This window comes from Culicoides brevitarsis, chromosome 2, assembly GCF_036172545.1.
Source record: "Culicoides brevitarsis isolate CSIRO-B50_1 chromosome 2, AGI_CSIRO_Cbre_v1, whole genome shotgun sequence".
In the NCBI taxonomy this organism is placed as follows: Eukaryota; Metazoa; Arthropoda; class Insecta; order Diptera; family Ceratopogonidae; genus Culicoides; species Culicoides brevitarsis.
Window position 1 is genome coordinate 10,699,700 of NC_087086.1, and position 19,366 is coordinate 10,719,065.

A 19,366-nucleotide genomic window follows, 5' to 3' on the forward strand; every position below is an offset into this window, starting at 1 on the left:
TAATTAATTAATATAAATTTTCAATTTTTAAAATCAAATTTTATTTTTAATTTTATTTGGAGCCTAAATAGATATTATATTCGAGATTTTTTTTATTATATTCGAATTTTTTTTCATAAACCTTTTGACTTCAAAATCTCATTTGCAAATTTTCAGTTCTCTTATTTTCGTTTAATTTCGTTGAAAAGTGAATTTATTTGGAAATTTTGTTTTTTTTCGTAGTTGATTCTTGACTTTTGATGCCTTCATATCCCTTCAAAAAATAAAAAAAATAAGTTTTTGCACTTAATTCAATAACATTCCAATAAATATATTGCCTTATCCGACGAATTCAATATCAGATATCAAATATCTTTCAAAATTGCACCTTTTTGTCTTGCAGACATTCCGTTACTGAGTAAGCATCTGAGCAGTATAGAGCACCATGTTAAGCGAAAAGTTAGAAAAAGTTGTACTTTTTTGTTGTGGGAAAGTGATTTTAAATGCAAATTCGACGTTGATCGCTTTTTTGTGAGTGTTAAAGCTAAAAAAAATTAAAAATTACGAATTTAATCCCTGATTTGCTTTCTGCGCTCCCACGCAGCCTGCATCGACCAAATGCTAAGAGGTCTCATGTAACCAATCGCTCGATAATGATCTGTGGCGTAAATCGCTTCGGGCGTTTCAAAGTTCATGCCCATTTTTTCCGACAACGATTTGTACATGCCGCCCGCCGTTTGAAAAGCTTCCTCGAACATGCCTTCGTGGATCATTGTCGCTGCCAAACCGTAAACAACTCCGGTCCAAACTTCCTCACTTTGCATGGAAATTGTATCAACTTTGCCGGGTTTGTCTCCGTTCGGTAGAAATCCATTAACGGCTCCTAATTCGCCGTTGCAGAAACTCATCACGTTGTTGTCGTAGATCGTCTTTAGCGCTGAACGAACGTTTTCTTTCGGAAAAACCTATAAAAAAATTTTTTTTTTATTTTTTTTTTCTTGAAATATTGAAAAAATAAACTTACGTCATAGTCAAATCCGCAACTCCGAAGATACCAATGCCCACAAAGCTGATCTGACATGATCGTATTTTTGCTCCCGCTTGACGAATCGAACTTGTAATACTTGCCAGTCCATAATTTTTCTTCGAACGAAGCACGACCTTTGTCTAATATCTCTTTATATTTCGCAGAATCCTCATTTTGATCCAAATTACTTGCCATAACGGACATACAATGTAACGATGCGAGCCAAAGCCCTCCACAGTATGAGCTAAAATCACAAAAAAAATGTCAAAAAATTAATTTTTAATTGAAATTCAACCTTACCTTGGTCCATCCATGACCCACGTGTCATAAGTTTGATCCGCCGTTTTATTATTTTCGATCAAACCATCGCCATCGGTGTCCCATTCGATAGCTGTTTCCATAACAGCCTTGCAAACCGGGTACATCGCCTTGAGATAAGCCATCGCATCCATCAAATAAACTTTTCCATTGGTCTCATTGATGTACATCGACGCTGATTTTCGATTTTCCTTCTTATTATCGGCATCTTTGTTCCGATTGTCCTGAATATACAACTCAAACTGGCTTTCCTTGTCGATAAATTCAATGGAGCTGAAACGACTTGCCTTCTCAGCGTTCATTTGTGCCAAATTATTCAAGACATAAAAGTCCCGATACACTTGCAACACGAATTTGATGTTCAAATCACGCCAGGCGCTCACGTCGTGCACCGGATACGAGTTAATCAAGTCAAACGGTTCCTCATTCGGATCTCCCAAGTCATGGGGCACGGTATTTTTTATCTTTCTTGGTGCTATTTTGCCATCAAATAAATGTTTTCGTTCGTCATTGATCTCAGCCGACACGGAATCCTTATAATCGTATTGCAAAGCGACTTGCAAATTTGGCCAAAGACCCGCCAAAGCATGACTTGCATAAAAATGCACATCGTAAGTGTTGTACATGCGATATTCATGTCCCTCGAGATACGCAAATCGCCCGTAAGCTCGTCGCGGGTCGTCGTACGCGAGTTCTTGTCCGAAACTCGAATCACAGGTGAACCAAACACTTCCGCCGTCAGAAATGAAATACATCTCGTTGAAAATTGCACTTTTATACCAATCCGGGAGAGCGGGATCTTCTAAAATGGGACGTTGCCATTCGTCAATGAGATTTTCCCATGTTCCGTAATGCGTGAGAGCGTATTCCGAGATAAGAGGTCCCGCATCGCCTGATTTTCCGAAATATTTTGTGTAGTATTTGGAGTATTCTTTGGTCTTGTTGAAGAAATTCACAACTGGCATGTCCCAAACGAGCGAAAACTCGAGATCGTGTTGAGATTCGGGAGCGAGAGTTACTTGTCCGCACACAGCAACGCCTAAATCTTTCGCTAAAAAAATCCTTTGAAATGGTTTTGTTTTGAAAATTAAAAAAAAAAATTCAAGCAAAAACAAAGCCTTTTTGACATCTTGCTCCAAATGGATAAAAATTTGTCAGAGGGCTCTTATTTATCATTTTGAATCATTTTATAACTCAAAACTGCCAAAAAATTAAAACTGAAAAAAAATTTTTCCTTTGACATAGTTTTGTTTTAAAAACTAAATCAAGAGCAAAAAAAACTGTGTCAAAAACTGTGTCAAAGCAATTTTTGACAAATCTTGCTCCAAATGGATAAAAATTTGTCAGAGGGCTCTAATTTATCATTTTTAATCATTTTATAACTTAAAACTGCCAAAAAATTAAAACTGAAAAAAAATTTTTCCTTTGACATAGTTTTGTTTTGAAAACCAAATCAAGAGCAAAACTGTGTCAAAAACTGTGTCAAAGCAATTTTTGTCAAATCTTGCTCCAAATGGATAAAAATTTGTCAGAGGGCTCTAATTTATCATTTTTAATCATTTTATAACTCAAAACTGCCAAAAAATTAAAACTGAAAAAAAATTTTTCCTTTGACATAGTTTTGTTTTGAAAACTAAATCAAGAGCAAAACTGTGTCAAAAACTGTGTCAAAGCTTTTTTTGACAAATCTTGCTCCAAATGGATAAAAATTTGTCAGAGGGCTCTAATTTATCATTTTTAATCATTTTATAACTCAAAACTGCCAAAAAATTAAAACTGAAAAAAAAAATTTTGTCAAAGCATTTTTGACTTTGACATAGTTTTGGTTTTAAAAACTAAATCAAGAGCAAAAAAACTGTGTCAAAAACTGTGTCAAAGCAATTTTTGACAAATCTTGCTCCAAATGGATAAAAATTTGTCAGAGGGCTCTAATTTATCATTTTTAATCATTTTATAACTCAAAACTGCCAAAAAATTAAAACTGAAAAAAAAAGAAACTTACATTTTATCGTGTTATCAGCGACTTTTTCAGCAAAAGCTCCATTTGTTTTCAACTCATTCCATAATTTTTCGCCATTTCCGTTCGGATCGAATTGATTGCACTTTGTAACCGTCACTTCGGGACTCTCGCGGCAACTTAAGCAGTAAGTACAGCCCATGCCAGCGATCGTTTGTTTGATACTGACGCCCTTTGCGGTGTCTTGATTGAAGGGAATTGACTCAGGATTTCCTTCGGAGTCTTGTTTTTTGGTCCCCGTGCCATTTTTGAAGGCGAACGTGATGGAAACTTTTCGAACTTTGTCGCAAACGTTCTCGATGCTCCATACGAAGACGGCACATGGCAACGAACTGTCTTTGTATTCGTGCGGAATGATTGGCGAAATTTGACGTCCTACTAATTTGATGCCATGCTCCGAGAGATCGATCTCTGTCCATGAACGTGGGTAAAGAGCTAAAAAGAAAAACAAAAAAAAAATTTAAAAAACTAAAAAAAAATGAAAAAACAAAGTTTGAAGAAGAAAAGCGCTTTTTTGTTGAAATTTCATTAAAAATTTTAGAAGGAAACAGACTCAAAATTTTTTTTTTAATTTTTTATGAGTCAGAAAGGGAAAAATGTTAAAAAATTGATAAATTTTTGAAAAAATTAAAGTATCGAGAAGAAATTTTAAAGACAAAAGCGCTTTTTTGTTAAAACTTTATAAAAAATAACAAAATTTTTAAAGGAAAGAGACTCAAAAATTCAATTTTTAATAAATTTTTCTTTAAAAAAATGTAGAAATCCACTCTTGAAGGTCGTCAACTTTATCAACAGTTAGTTAAAAACGACGTTAACTCATATTTTTTCACTCGCATCGTCTTCAGTATCTCTCGAATCATTAACCGGTCAACAATCATGCGTGCGTAATTTAAAAACTTTCCATAAAAAAAATATTTTTAATTAAAAAATTTAATTTTTAGATCTAAAAATCTTCTTTTTCGCCTTAATTTTGTGCATTGTTCACATCAAAGCCTACGATTTCGGCGAAAAAGTGCCCGAATGTGCGGGTCCATTTGACAAAAAGTCACCAAGTCCCATCTTTCCCGACAAAGAAGACTGCACAAAATATTTCGAATGTGAAGCTGGAGGATATTTAATCCAAAAGGAATGCGGCGATGGCACAAAATACGATCCGGAGAACAAAATTTGCGTTCACCGAAGATCATATGACGACTGTTGAGGTTTTGTGAAGTGAAATAAAATTAAAGCAACTTTCGAAAACGAGTTTTCTGTTTACTCACCGGTGTACTGGCATTTATCTGGATCCAAATTTGACTCCCATGCGGCAAGTGGTTGTTTGGGGCGACTGCAAAACAAGGAATTTTTGCCATTGTTTCTTCTATTATTGCATAAGAACGGGGTGCGTTACGGAATGAAATGTGCAGCAAATGATGATTCAAGCAAATTTTAAGCCAAAAAATGAAAAAATCAAGCGTTACTATCTAATTTAGCTAAAAAACCAAAACTTTTTGCATGATTCGATGACTTACCTGTAACCGGAAAGTAAGCTCTGGAAAATTGTCGTGTCATTTTCGTCCTTGATTGTCACGATAAATTGATTCGCGTGCACCGTATTGTACTCGTACAAGCCCGGTTTCATCTGAAATCGACAAAATTCCCCCGCAAATCCTCGTCCTATGGTGCCACAGCCAATTCCGCCAAGAGGCACGCCATAAATTTGTCGCCCGTTTTCCATGTAAAGGTAGTCCATGAGCGGTTGTCTGCCATCGCGCGACCATTTCCAGTAGTATGGAAGGTACCTGCAACAAAAAAAAAATTTAAAAATTTTATCAGATAATTTTAATTCGTCGGTTGTTAAATTCTGACATGCGATAAACGGGAGACGCGGGCGCGACAAACTGTCTGGCTTTTTATCGATTTACGGTGTGTTGAGTTTTTCGCTGCTGCTATCTAATAAAGTCCCTCTAACGCAACCCTTTTTCGCACGAACGTCGCTTTTCCTTCCTTTCTTTTATATAAATTGCATTTTAATTTTTTTTTCAAGTGTTTTCAAGTATTGTGTCGTGTAAGGTAAATGCAAAATATGCAATGCAATGAAAAAATGTAACAAAATTAAATAAAAACAAGAATCCAGCATAAATTTCCAACAATGTTGATGTAATAATGATGAAACAATTTTCATCCGTTTTCCATCGTGGGTTTTTGTTTTATGCCGAGGGCGATGCAATTTTGTAGTGTTTCTGCTTCGTCGTTTCGTTTTAATGAAATTGTTTTGATTTGAAGAATTTTTCGTAATAAATTTTTATTTAAATAATTCCATTTTAAGAAGATTTAGTAGAATTTAAAAAATGATTTTGTGAAAAAATTGAACAGTTTTTTACTTAAAATACATCTACTACTTATAAAATTTTTTTTTTTTTGTAAATATTTAAAAAATTAATTATCACATTTTTTCCCCTTCATTATATTAAATATAAAATAAAAAAAATTTTTTAAATAAATTTTAAAAAGTTCAAAAGCGATTTTGTGAAAAAAAAAATTTAACAGTTGTTAACTAAAAATACTTCTATTACTTATAAAAATTTTTTTTTATTATAAATATTTAAAAAAATAATTATTAGATTTTTTTCCTCTTCAATTTAAAAAAAAAAAATTTTTATTGAATTTTAAAGTTTTTAAAAGAAAAATTGTGAGAAAATTTACCTAATAATTAAACTTCATAATTTTTTTTATTTTTTTTTTAAATAATAGGTACATTAAAAAATATTTTTTCAAATATTTTTTTAAATAATATTTTTAAAAATATTTTTTTAAATAATTTGTCTTTTTGAAAAAAGTTATTTTAAAGAAAATTATCTGAAAATTATTTAAACAAATAAAAAATAAGGTTGGAAAATTTTTTAAGTCAAATGCAATTGAGACAAGTCAATTTAAAAAAAAAATAATTTAAAATTTTCAGCTTTTTATTAAATTAAATTAAAAAATAAATTAAATTTTTAAAAATAAAATTAAATTAATTTAAATTTTTTCAAAATTTGGCTGTAATTTTATATTAAATTTTGAATTATTCTTAAACTTAATTTTAAATCAAAAAAAAATCAAATTAAGTTCAAGTCGTAAATTTTTGTAGTGCTTGTAAATATTTAATTTTTAAATATTTTTAATTAATTTTAAATATTATTTAAAAACTTTTATTTAAGAATTTTAATTGAAAACTAATATTTTCGATTTTTTTAATATTTTCACTTGGTATGGCAAACATTTCTTTGATTTTTATGAATTTTAAAAAATTGTGCAATTTTCTCGAAAAATCACGTGTCAAAGTTCAAATTTCGTTCAAAAAAAACAACTTCCTTATTAAATTTCTCTCCTCTTTTGTTAAAAAAAATTCCCATCCAATCATCGATCAATCGATTTTTTAAATATTTTTATAAAAAAAAACAAGTCGATCATCTTTAATTTATATCAAAATAAACACAAAAATAGCAAAAACACACACATTTGACCCAAAATCTGACAATATTTTCACTTTTTTACTCGGCATTAAGGTTTACGAGAAATGCTGCGCGATGATGTAATTTCGATCATCAATTTTATGATAATTTTGTGTCGCTCCCTCTCGTGCGCGCATTATATCACATCGCCATCGGTCGATGAACCAGATGCATTTTTATCGCCAAAAAATTTTTTTTTGTCAACATTGCACTGATGAACGGGTTTCGTGTCTCCCCTCTCCCCCGTCAAAAAAAAAACGCACACTCATCACTTTGATCGTCGTTTGAATAATAATTATCTTGCCCGGGTCAGTTCGTGGACTGACACCATGCGTGAAATACTAACGATTCTGCTCGTCGCGCGATTTGCGAGTGAATTTTCCGTCGTCGTCGACGCACGCGAATACCAACCATGCGACTTGTTGTCGGAATTTATGGAAAAATATCAACTTCCGTTGGAGGATTCCATCGGGATGACGTGTGTTGCTGCTACGGTTTCGGAATTGAAGACGACTCACGCTCAAACGGACATCCATACAAATCGTCGGGTCTTCGGGATGTTCGGGATTAGCGAAGGAAACGCCTGTAAATTCGGTGAACCCGGCTTTTGTTCGTCGACTTGTGACAAATTTTTGGATAATGACATCTCCGATGATCTGGAATGTTTGCAGAAAATCATGGATTTTACGCCGCGACGCCCAAAAGCGTTTACAGACTGCGAGGAATACGACTGGAAATATTTTATGGAACGATGTTCGAGCGACATCAAGCGAGTAACGACACGCGAGGCACTTGCGAGCAAATATTTCAAGTTGCACGACTTCGAATTGGTCAAACGGGATCTCGAGGCACAACTCAAAGACACTCCAATAACGAAAATTAATCGTCCCGGACCGCCTGCTGACCTGGATGCGATCAAACGAGAGCTGGAAGAGATACGTAAAAAAGATTTCCCGCCAAATTATTCGAATTTTCAACATGACCTGGTCACTGACGAACCTCCGCGTCCCTTTAGCAAGTCAAAACCGAAACGTCGTTCGAGCGATAACGCATCAAGACCCCGAAAAAACGGGAAACAACGTCGTAAGAAGCCAAAACCGACAAATTCCAACTTGAATAAGAACCTTGCGGGCATAAAAACTCCTTTGTTGCCCACCGAATTTCACGTAATTCCGGGTCCAAGTGTTTCGGTGCCCATTTCGCGCTTTATTGACATGAAAATTCCCGATGTTCCGATTGATCCGCCGCCATCGCTTGCCGGTAGAGGTCCCGTTATCAACAATTCGGGTAGTCGGGAATACCTTCCGCCATTTGCTGCACAAACGGGCGACGATGGCAAGACCAAAAAGTTTGACATCAAACTCGATCGACCCGTGTCGTCAATTACATTGCATGTTACATATGCTTGAGAACGTGCCAAAAATGTGCCAATGACAGTAGAAGTACCTCCAGTTAAGTTAATTTTACGTAAAATAGTGAATAGTTAGTTGTGTAAATAAAATTTTTTCCATAAAAAAATGGTCTTTCCACTGAATTTCGACCAAAAAAATCGGTTTATTGCTCAAAATTAAAATAACAAATAAATTTTACGGTGACACAGTTTCCTTGTTACGTTCACGTGTTGCCCATACGGTTGCTGTTGTAAAGAAATTGACGAAGATCAGTCAATTATAAATGCAAATCGGATTTTATGTGCAATAATTTTTGTTTATTAGACGACATTTTGTCCGTTCAAGCCGAAAAAGGGGAAAAAAGGTGCGTTTTTTGTCACATTTTGTCCCAAAAATTTTTTGCATCAGTCGTTTTTTGTTGCTCCTTCCATCAACATCACTCCTTACTGCATCATGTCGTTGCAAAAAATCCTTTTTTGTATATTTTTGTTCATTGGCATTACAAAAATCGAAGCAAAACGCTACACAGAATGCAATTTAATGCGAGAATTAGTCCAAAAACACAAAATAACCGACAAATTTGAGGCAGCAACGTTCACATGTCTCGCCAACGAGCTTTCTCGCTGTGACACATCTTACGCAACGGCAGACACCAACACTCGTTACTTTGGATTATTCATCTTGCCCGAAACGGAAGTTTGTTCGTTCGACCATTCCGAGGGGAAATGTCGGCGAACGTGCGATAAATTCCTCGATGATGACATTTCCGACGATTTGCAATGCCTGAAGGATGTCATTTTAACGGGTGACAGTGCACACAGTGACGAGCTACAAAAATGCCGGAAAAGTGAAGTTACGCAAAAATATCTCAAGGAATGCAGTGTCGATGAACCGAAACCGATGAAAAAATCCGAAAAACTGAAAAAAGTAAACAACCAGGCGTCGGCATCCAAGAAATTATTTAATCCACGAATTCAGGATATTTTGTTCGATGGCGCTGAATTTGATGAAAACTCGAGACCGAGAGCTTTTCACAACTGAAACACGCAAAGATACCTAAATTAGAAATAAAAAAAATGTAGAAAACCATAAAACGCCAACAATAACAACGAACTTTTTTTTATTTCTTTATTGATTTCATTTTATTCAGAACATACGTTCAGGTGTTCTATTGTTGTCTCGCAAAATTTACTTTGTATGACATCATTTTGATTCAATTTCATAATTGAGGAATTTCGTTAAGAGGCTTCTCCGCAAGAAAAGAAAATTTTTTACATGCGTAAGGACGATACAAAGTTCAAAAATGTTTCCGATTTCTTCTCATAGATTTTTTTTTAATCTTAGAAAGAATTTTTTTTCGAATATCTAAAATTTTGGAAAATTTTCAAATTTTAGTACTTTTTTGAACAAAGTTTTTTAAAGAATTTCCGTTTAAATCAGTTCAAAATTTGATATTTTCATACAAAATTAAAAAAAAAATTAAATAAAAAAGAAAAACTAAATTAAAAAAAATTAATAAAATTAATAAATTAATTAAATTAGGCCGCTCCAAATGAAACTCAATAGTTATGCATTTTGGATTTTATTATTTGCCAAAAAGTAATTTTTACATGGTGATTTTATATTTTATGTGCCCAATATATTTCACCCATAAATTAAAAAAATATATTTAAAAAAAATAACATACCTAAATAATAAAATTATTTAAATTAATGAAAAATAATATAAAATAAAAAAAAATATTCAAAATATTAAGATTTTCAAAAATTTTACTTTACTGTTTTTTTTTTTTTTGAAAAAATTTTTGAATTTTGTATCGGCTTTAAAATAAGTAAATTTTTCTTTAGAATTTTTAATTTTTTTTATTTTGCGAATTAAATTAATTAAATTTGGAAATTAAAATTATGAATATTTTTCTTAACGAAATTAATTATTTTTACTAAAATAATTAAAAATTTATGAAATTTTTGACTGATTTCAACGATTTTTTTTAATTTTTTTCAAAAGAACTTTTGTCAAAATTATATTTAAAAAAAATTCTAAGAATTCAGATTTCACCTTCAAAATTTCTCAAAAAAATTAAAAGGAAACATTTTTAATAATTGTACTTGCCTTATAACCGAATTTTGCGACACAATTTTTATTTGTAATCCGTAATCGCTTTCATTTATTTACTACAATTTTTATTGTTACGAATTTTGGTTTGTCTACGCGGTTTTATGTTTCGTACTTTCATTACGAGTAACGATGACGCCACGACGATCGATGAATAAATTTTTGGCAATGTTTATTATCGTTCGACAATTGATGGAGTAATGTGACACGCGATTGAAATCTAATTATGTGTAATGTAATAATTTGTAGTTTTTGTAGCAACAATTGAGTCATTTCAATCAAATGAAGTGACATTCTTGTGTTTACTTTTGGATTTCATTTAATAAATTTTATCGATCGAATGACGAATGGGAAGTTGGAGGATGCTGTCAAGGTTTTTGTGTTATCATTCTTGTACGAAATTGCTAGTTTTGAGATGAATTTGCAAAATTTGTAAAAAAATATAAAATTTTGAATTAAATTTTGCAAATTTATCCCAAAAATAGCAATTCTGTAAATAAAAGTTTTAGGAGAAATTAAAAATTTAAGCTTAAAATAAAAATTATCGCTGTTTTCTTAAAGTTTTTGACAAAAATGAATAATTATGAGAACCAAATTTAAAAAATTCTCACAAATGAAAGAAATACAAAAATTATAAATTTCTATCAATTTAATCTTTGTAAAAATTAAGATGCATAAAATTGAAATATTTTTGATTAGCCTATTTTATGTTGAAAAATTGATAAAGTTTTAGAAAATTAAATTAGATCTTTAGAATTTTTATTTGAAAAATTAATATTAATAATTTTAATAATTATTAGGTATTTAATTCTTTTGATTTTTTTAAAATTATGATAAAAAATTTTCTAATTTAATTTTTTTTTTTTTTTAAATTAATAATTAAAGGGTAATTTTTTTAATTAAATTTTTTAGTAAAATAAATGATTCTTTAATTTATTTAAAATATTTTGAATTTTAGATTTAATTTAAATTAATAAAATTTTTTAAATTAAGATTTAAAATTATTAATTTAAAATTTAATTAAATTAATTAATAATCAAAGTTGAAATTTTTTTCACAAAATTTTGCTAATTTTTTATAAAATTTTCATTTGATTAATTTTTTGACCTTAAAATTCTTTATCTTTATTAACTTCAAATTTCACAGAATATCACAAAACAAAACAAAAAATGAAGAAAAAAATGTTAACAAGTCTTGAACTTGAACTCACTGATAAACTCACAGCCGAAAAAATTGGATTAATTCCAAGAAGTTGTACAAAAGTTTATGAATTTATCATCTAAACAAGACATGGAATCTTGTTTCCTTAATTTTCTGTGTTATTCCCAAGTCTCAAGGCAATCCAAAAGCTCTTAGTTGATAGAAATTCTACCGAAAATAAACTAACTCTCAACTTTTCCTCACGGAAATCACACAAAAGTACTAAATAATAATCAATACTTGAGCGATTTATGTCTTTATATGACGCTGACGAGCTCCCTACTTCACTACTTGCTACATTAATCTCAGTCATCAGCATATCACACGTGAACATATTTATAGAATTCCAACCCGTTGCGTATATCATGCGTAGAATTCAGTACTTTACTTAGCTGAAACATCGAATTGACCTTGAACAATTCTGATTTTTTTCGTCGTTTGTTTATTTTTTGATAATGTTTGCATGTAAAAAAACTCACCGCAACATCATGCCCGTCATCGAGACGAGTTGCGAAAAGCGCGGTCTCAAATTCTGGTTCCGCTTTTCCGGAAAAACGTGATTGAACTTGAGCTTGACACCGTATTGTGGCACTCCGGTGACTTGCATTTTGTAGTCCACGAACGATTTTCTCTCGTCATCCATTCTAATTTCTTTATTTTTTCTGCTTCTAGTTTAAATTACAGTAATTTCCACGTTTTATCAGTTTATCAGCGCAGCTGGTTTCTTATCTGATTGTCGATTATAATTATTTTTTAATTGAGTTTGAACATAACGAGTCAATCTTTTATCTATAGACTGTTTGTTTATCTGGCAGCCAGCGAGTTTTGCAATGTTTAGAAGTCGTAACTAATAGAGTTTATTCACTTTTGCACTTTTTCATGGAAATTTTGTCGATTTTTTGCGAATATTGACTAGATTTCGCATCCGACGAACTGTTTATTCGATGAGAATTCTTTTTTTCTGGCGTTCTAGCAAAATTTAAACAAAAATATTATCAATTTTTGTTCGTGCTTCGCCTATTACTACCGCGTTTGACAGTCAAGTATCTACTATTCTACTGTAAGAAATGCTCAACTCATTCAATGTTCGGAGCAGTTTGTGAAAACATTCCTTTTTTTCGTTCGTTCGCTCAATGGAGAGAGAATTCGTTTGTTCTCTCGCGAATCCGTAAAATGACGTAAGTACGTCTGGGCTACGAAAAAAATGTACAGTACGAAATGGCACCGGCTTCAAACATATGATTTGATGTTTTTCTGAAACAGAGAGAAAAATGTTGCGTTAATATTGTGAATGAAGCACAAAAGCGACTGATTCATAGATGGAGTGATTTTTTTTTTGTTTGAATTTCAGGCGCATTTTAGTTTTTTACGAGAATTTTATATATAAAATTTTGTTTAATTGTTTGTTCGAAATTTCGTTAAATATTTTTTTCATTCAAAATTGACCAATTTCTGGTTCAAACAAGAGCTTTCGATTCAAAATTCAACACTTGAAACAGGAATCAATGCTAAAAATCTAAAATTCGAAGTTTTAATGATTTTATAAAACGAAAAATAAAAATTTTTCGAATGTGATCATAATAAAATTTTGTACAAACCTTTATTTTTGATAAAATTCTACCTAATTATTTGAATCCTCCGTAAGCAAGGGTAATTTTTTAACAATTTTTGGCTGAAATATGTAAAAATATTTAAAAATTTTCTTTGATTTATGTTAATTTTAGCGAGAAACAAACCATCAAGGTTAGAAATTTCCGACATTTTTTTTTTTCAAAATGGCGATCTGCGGGGAATACAATTTTAAAAAATGTTCCAATACTGTCAGTAAGAAGCAGGGCTGCAAAACTTATTCAGTCAAAAGTCAAATCTATTTGACTTAAGACTTAAACTTATGCTTTAGTCAAAAGACATTTGACTTTTGGCTTAAAGTCAAAAGTAAAAGTCAATTCAGCTTAATTACTTAAGCTTAAGTAAAAGTCTTAAGTCAATTGGAATAAAACTTTTACTTTGACTTAAGTCATAATTAAGTCAAATAAATTTCAAAATTTTCAAAAAATTTTACATTTTTCATAAATTTTTAATTTTTTTTTCGAAAATTAATCTCAAATTTAATGGCAAATAATGATTTTTTTCTCGCTAAGGATTAAACGTAAACCATTCGTTGAGGTTTTTCACTATTTTCATCATTTTTTTTAAAGCAATTGCACTAAATTCTAATTGCAAATTATATTTTAAATCTCAGAAACAATTTTCAACACTTAAAATTAAAATTGGACAATTTCGGGAAAAATTGATTTTTTTATATGAGAGGAAAATCCTCCAATTTACAGTGAAACTTCAAATTACTTCTGTACATCGAAAACGCAAAATTTTGAAAAAGTCCAAAACAAAAGTTGTTTCTAAAGACAAAACCTTCAATTTGAGCTGGAGAACCGTGATCTACAAACGTTGAAAAAATTTTGAAAAATCGGTATGTGAGCCCTCATAATAAGAGGATTTTGACTTAAATTTTTTTTTAATCAATTTTTTCGCTAACATCTTTAAATGGCTCCTGTACATTGAAAACGCAAAATTTAGAAAAAGTCCAAAACAAAAGTTGTTTCTAAAGACAAAACCTTCAATTTGAGATGGAGAACCGTGATCTAACTCAATTTTCAAAAATGGGTACATGAGCCCTCATAATAAGAGGATTTTGACTTAAATTTTTTTTCATCAATTTTTTTTGCTAACATCTTTAAAAAGCTCCTGTACATCGGAAACGCAAAATTTAGAAAAAGTCCAAAACAAAAGTTGTTTCTAAAGACAAAACCTTCAATTTGAGATGGAGAACCGTGATCTAACTCAATTTTCAAAAATGGGTACATGAGCCCTCATAATAAGAGGATTTTGGCTGAAATTTTTTTTGCTAACATCTTTAAAAAGCTCCTGTACATCGGAAACGCAAAATTTAGAAAAAGTCCAAAACAAAAGTTGTTTCTAAAGACAAAACCTTCAATTTGAGACGGAGAACGGTGATCTAACTCAATTTTCAAAAATGGGTACATGAGCCCTCATAATAAGAGGATTTTGGCTGAAATTTTTTTTGCTAACATCTTTAAAAAGCTCCTGTACATCGGAAACGCAAAATTTAGAAAAAGTCCAAAACAAAAGTTGTTTCTAAAGACAAAACCTTCAATTTGAGACGGAGAACGGTGATCTAACTCAATTTTCAAAAATGGGTACATGAGCCCTCATAATAAGAGGATTTTGGCTGAAATTTTTTTTGCTAACATCTTTAAAAAGCTCCTGTACATCGGAAACGCAAAATTTAGAAAAAGTCCAAAACAAAAGTTGTTTCTAAAGACAAAACCTTCAATTTGAGACGGAGAACCGTGATCTAACTCAATTTTCAAAAATGGGTACATGAGCCCTCATAATAAGAGGATTTTGGCTGAAATTTTTTTTGCTAACATCTTTAAAAAGCTCCTGTACATCGGAAACGCAAAATTTAGAAAAAGTCCAAAACAAAAGTTGTTTCTAAAGACAAAACCTTCAATTTGAGACGGAGAACCGTGATCTAACTCAATTTTCAAAAATGGGTACATGAGCCCTCATAATAAGAGGATTTTGGCTGAAATTTTTTTTCATCAATTTTTTTTGCTAACATCTTTAAAAAGCTCCTGTACATCGGAAACGCAAAATTTAGAAAAAGTCCAAAACAAAAGTTGTTTCTAAAGACAAAACCTTCAATTTGAGACGGAGAACCGTGATCTAACTCAATTTTCAAAAATGGGTACATGAGCCCTCATAATAAGAGGATTTTGGCTGAAATTTTTTTTGCTAACATCTTTAAAAAGCTCCTGTACATCGGAAACGCAAAATTTAGAAAAAGTCCAAAACAAAAGTTGTTTCTAAAGACAAAACCTTCAATTTGAGACGGAGAACGGTGATCTAACTCAATTTTCAAAAATGGGTACATGAGCCCTCATAATAAGAGGATTTTGGCTGAAATTTTTTTTGCTAACATCTTTAAAAAGCTCCTGTACATCGGAAACGCAAAATTTAGAAAAAGTCCAAAACAAAAGTTGTTTCTAAAGACAAAACCTTCAATTTGAGACGGAGAACGGTGATCTAACTCAATTTTCAAAAATGGGTACATGAGCCCTCATAATAAGAGGATTTTGGCTGAAATTTTTTTTGCTAACATCTTTAAAAAGCTCCTGTACATCGGAAACGCAAAATTTAGAAAAAGTCCAAAACAAAAGTTGTTTCTAAAGACAAAACCTTCAATTTGAGACGGAGAACGGTGATCTAACTCAATTTTCAAAAATGGGTACATGAGCCCTCATAATAAGAGGATTTTGGCTGAAATTTTTTTTGCTAACATCTTTAAAAAGCTCCTGTACATCGGAAACGCAAAATTTAGAAAAAGTCCAAAACAAAAGTTGTTTCTAAAGACAAAACCTTCAATTTGAGACGGAGAACGGTGATCTAACTCAATTTTCAAAAATGGGTACATGAGCCCTCATAATAAGAGGATTTTGGCTGAAATTTTTTTTGCTAACATCTTTAAAAAGCTCCTGTACATCGGAAACGCAAAATTTAGAAAAAGTCCAAAACAAAAGTTGTTTCTAAAGACAAAACCTTCAATTTGAGACGGAGAACGGTGATCTAACTCAATTTTCAAAAATGGGTACATGAGCCCTCATAATAAGAGGATTTTGGCTGAAATTTTTTTTGCTAACATCTTTAAAAAGCTCCTGTACATCGGAAACGCAAAATTTAGAAAAAGTCCAAAACAAAAGTTGTTTCTAACATCAAAACCTTCAATTTGAGACGGAGAACCGTGATCTAACTCAATTTTCAAAAATGGGTACATGAGCCCTCATAATAAGAGGATTTTGGCTGAAATTTTTTTTGATCAATTTTTTTTGCTAACATCTTTAAAAAGCTCCTGTACATCGGAAACGCAAAATTTAGAAAAAGTCCAAAACAAAAGTTGTTTCTAAAGACAAAACCTTCAATTTGAGACGGAGAACGGTGATCTAACTCAATTTTCAAAAATGGGTACATGAGCCCTCATAATAAGAGGATTTTGGCTGAAATTTTTTTTGCTAACATCTTTAAAAAGCTCCTGTACATCGGAAACGCAAAATTTAGAAAAAGTCCAAAACAAAAGTTGTTTCTAAAGACAAAACCTTCAATTTGAGACGGAGAACGGTGATCTAACTCAATTTTCAAAAATGGGTACATGAGCCCTCATAATAAGAGGATTTTGGCTGAAATTTTTTTTGCTAACATCTTTAAAAAGCTCCTGTACATCGGAAACGCAAAATTTAGAAAAAGTCCAAAACAAAAGTTGTTTCTAAAGACAAAACCTTCAATTTGAGACGGAGAACGGTGATCTAACTCAATTTTCAAAAATGGGTACATGAGCCCTCATAATAAGAGGATTTTGGCTGAAATTTTTTTTTAGCCCTCATAATAAGAGGATTTTGCTAACATCTTTAAAAAGCTCCTGTACATCGGAAACGCAAAATTTAGAAAAAGTCCAAAACAAAAGTTGTTTCTAAAGACAAAACCTTCAATTTGAGACGGAGAACGGTGATCTAACTCAATTTTCAAAAATGGGTACATGAGCCCTCATAATAAGAGGATTTTGGCTGAAATTTTTTTTGCTAACATCTTTAAAAAGCTCCTGTACATCGGAAACGCAAAATTTAGAAAAAGTCCAAAACAAAAGTTGTTTCTAAAGACAAAACCTTCAATTTGAGACGGAGAACGGTGATCTAACTCAATTTTCAAAAATGGGTACATGAGCCCTCATAATAAGAGGATTTTGGCTGAAATTTTTTTTGCTAACATCTTTAAAAAGCTCCTGTACATCGGAAACGCAAAATTTAGAAAAAGTCCAAAACAAAAGTTGTTTCTAAAGACAAAACCTTCAATTTGAGACGGAGAACCGTGATCTAACTCAATTTTCAAAAATGGGTACATGAGCCCTCATAATAAGAGGATTTTGGCTGAAATTTTTTTTGTCTTTTTTTTGCTAACATCTTTAAAAAGCCTTCATAATAAGAGGATTTTGGCTGAAATTTTTTTTGATCAATTTTTTTTGCTAACATCTTTAAAAAGCTCCTGTACATCGGAAACGCAAAATTTAGAAAAAGTCCAAAACAAAAGTTGTTTCTAAAGACAAAACCTTCAATTTGAGACGGAGAACGGTGATCTAACTCAATTTTCAAAAATGGGTACATGAGCCCTCATAATAAGAGGATTTTGGCTGAAATTTTTTTTGCTAACATCTTTAAAAAGCTCCTGTACATCGGAAACGCAAAATTTAGAAAAAGTCCAAAACAAAAGTTGTTTCTAAAGACAAAACCTTCAATTTGAGACGGAGAACCGTGATCTAACTCAATTTTCAAAAATGGGTACATGAGCCCTCATAATAAGAGGATTTTGGCTGAAATTTTTTTTGCTAACATCTTTAAAAAGCTCCTGTACATCGGAAACGCAAAATTTAGAAAAAGTCCAAAACAAAAGTTGTTTCTAAAGACAAAACCTTCAATTTGAGACGGAGAACGGTGATCTAACTCAATTTTCAAAAATGGGTACATGAGCCCTCATAATAAGAGGATTTTGGCTGAAATTTTTTTTGCTAACATCTTTAAAAAGCTCCTGTACATCGGAAACGCAAAATTTAGAAAAAGTCCAAAACAAAAGTTGTTTCTAAAGACAAAACCTTCAATTTGAGACGGAGAACCGTGATCTAACTCAATTTTCAAAAATGGGTACATGAGCCCTCATAATAAGAGGATTTTGGCTGAAATTTTTTTTGCTAACATCTTTAAAAAGCTCCTGTACATCGGAAACGCAAAATTTAGAAAAAGTCCAAAACAAAAGTTGTTTCTAAAGACAAAACCTTCAATTTGAGACGGAGAACGGTGATCTAACTCAATTTTCAAAAATGGGTACATGAGCCCTCATAATAAGAGGATTTTGGCTGAAATTTTTTTTGCTAACATCTTTAAAAAGCTCCTGTACATCGGAAACGCAAAATTTAGAAAAAGTCCAAAACAAAAGTTGTTTCTAAAGACAAAACCTTCAATTTGAGACGGAGAACGGTGATCTAACTCAATTTTCAAAAATGGGTACATGAGCCCTCATAATAAGAGGATTTTGGCTGAAATTTTTTTTGCTAACATCTTTAAAAAGCTCCTGTACATCGGAAACGCAAAATTTAGAAAAAGTCCAAAACAAAAGTTGTTTCTAACATCAAAACCTTCAATTTGAGACGGAGAACCGTGATCTAACTCAATTTTCAAAAATGGGTACATGAGCCCTCATAATAAGAGGATTTTGGCTGAAATTTTTTTTGATCAATTTTTTTTGCTAACATCTTTAAAAAGCTCCTGTACATCGGAAACGCAAAATTTAGAAAAAGTCCAAAACAAAAGTTGTTTCTAAAGACAAAACCTTCAATTTGAGACGGAGAACGGTGATCTAACTCAATTTTCAAAAATGGGTACATGAGCCCTCATAATAAGAGGATTTTGGCTGAAATTTTTTTTGCTAACATCTTTAAAAAGCTCCTGTACATCGGAAACGCAAAATTTAGAAAAAGTCCAAAACAAAAGTTGTTTCTAAAGACAAAACCTTCAATTTGAGACGGAGAACGGTGATCTAACTCAATTTTCAAAAATGGGTACATGAGCCCTCATAATAAGAGGATTTTGGCTGAAATTTTTTTTGCTAACATCTTTAAAAAGCTCCTGTACATCGGAAACGCAAAATTTAGAAAAAGTCCAAAACAAAAGTTGTTTCTAAAGACAAAACCTTCAATTTGAGACGGAGAACCGTGATC

General features: G+C 31.8%; 1 protein-coding gene across 2 annotated transcripts; it reads right to left on the minus strand.

The window, feature by feature from the left end:
* Positions 1-294: 294 nt before the first annotated feature.
* Positions 295-12,551, minus strand: LOC134831714 (non-lysosomal glucosylceramidase). 2 transcript variants are annotated; one of them, XM_063845519.1, is made up of 7 exons: positions 12,003-12,551; positions 4,853-5,122; positions 4,604-4,668; positions 3,327-3,776; positions 1,307-2,375; positions 1,004-1,250; positions 295-944 (listed from the first exon to the last, which is right to left on the minus strand). In XM_063845519.1, the coding sequence occupies exons 1-7, from the start codon at positions 12,164-12,166 to the stop codon at positions 549-551; spliced, it is 2,661 nt and encodes an 886-aa protein (XP_063701589.1). In that variant the 5' UTR covers positions 12,167-12,551; the 3' UTR covers positions 295-548. The 2 variants fall into 2 exon arrangements, with proteins under 2 accessions (XP_063701589.1, XP_063701588.1); XM_063845518.1 differs by having other exon boundaries at positions 4,604-4,701.
* Positions 12,552-19,366: the final 6,815 nt, after the last annotated feature.

Coding starts and splice junctions, on each gene's coding strand:
- LOC134831714 (XM_063845518.1), bottom strand. CDS start 12,166: ATGGATGACGAGAGAAAATCGTTCGTGGACTACAAAATGCAAGTCACC. Junction 5,123..12,002: donor ATGACGGGCATGATGTTGCG/GTGAGTTTTTTT, acceptor TTTTTGTTGCAG/GTACCTTCCATACTACTGGA. Junction 1,251..1,306: donor TGGGTCATGGATGGACCAAG/GTAAGGTTGAAT, acceptor TTGTGATTTTAG/CTCATACTGTGGAGGGCTTT.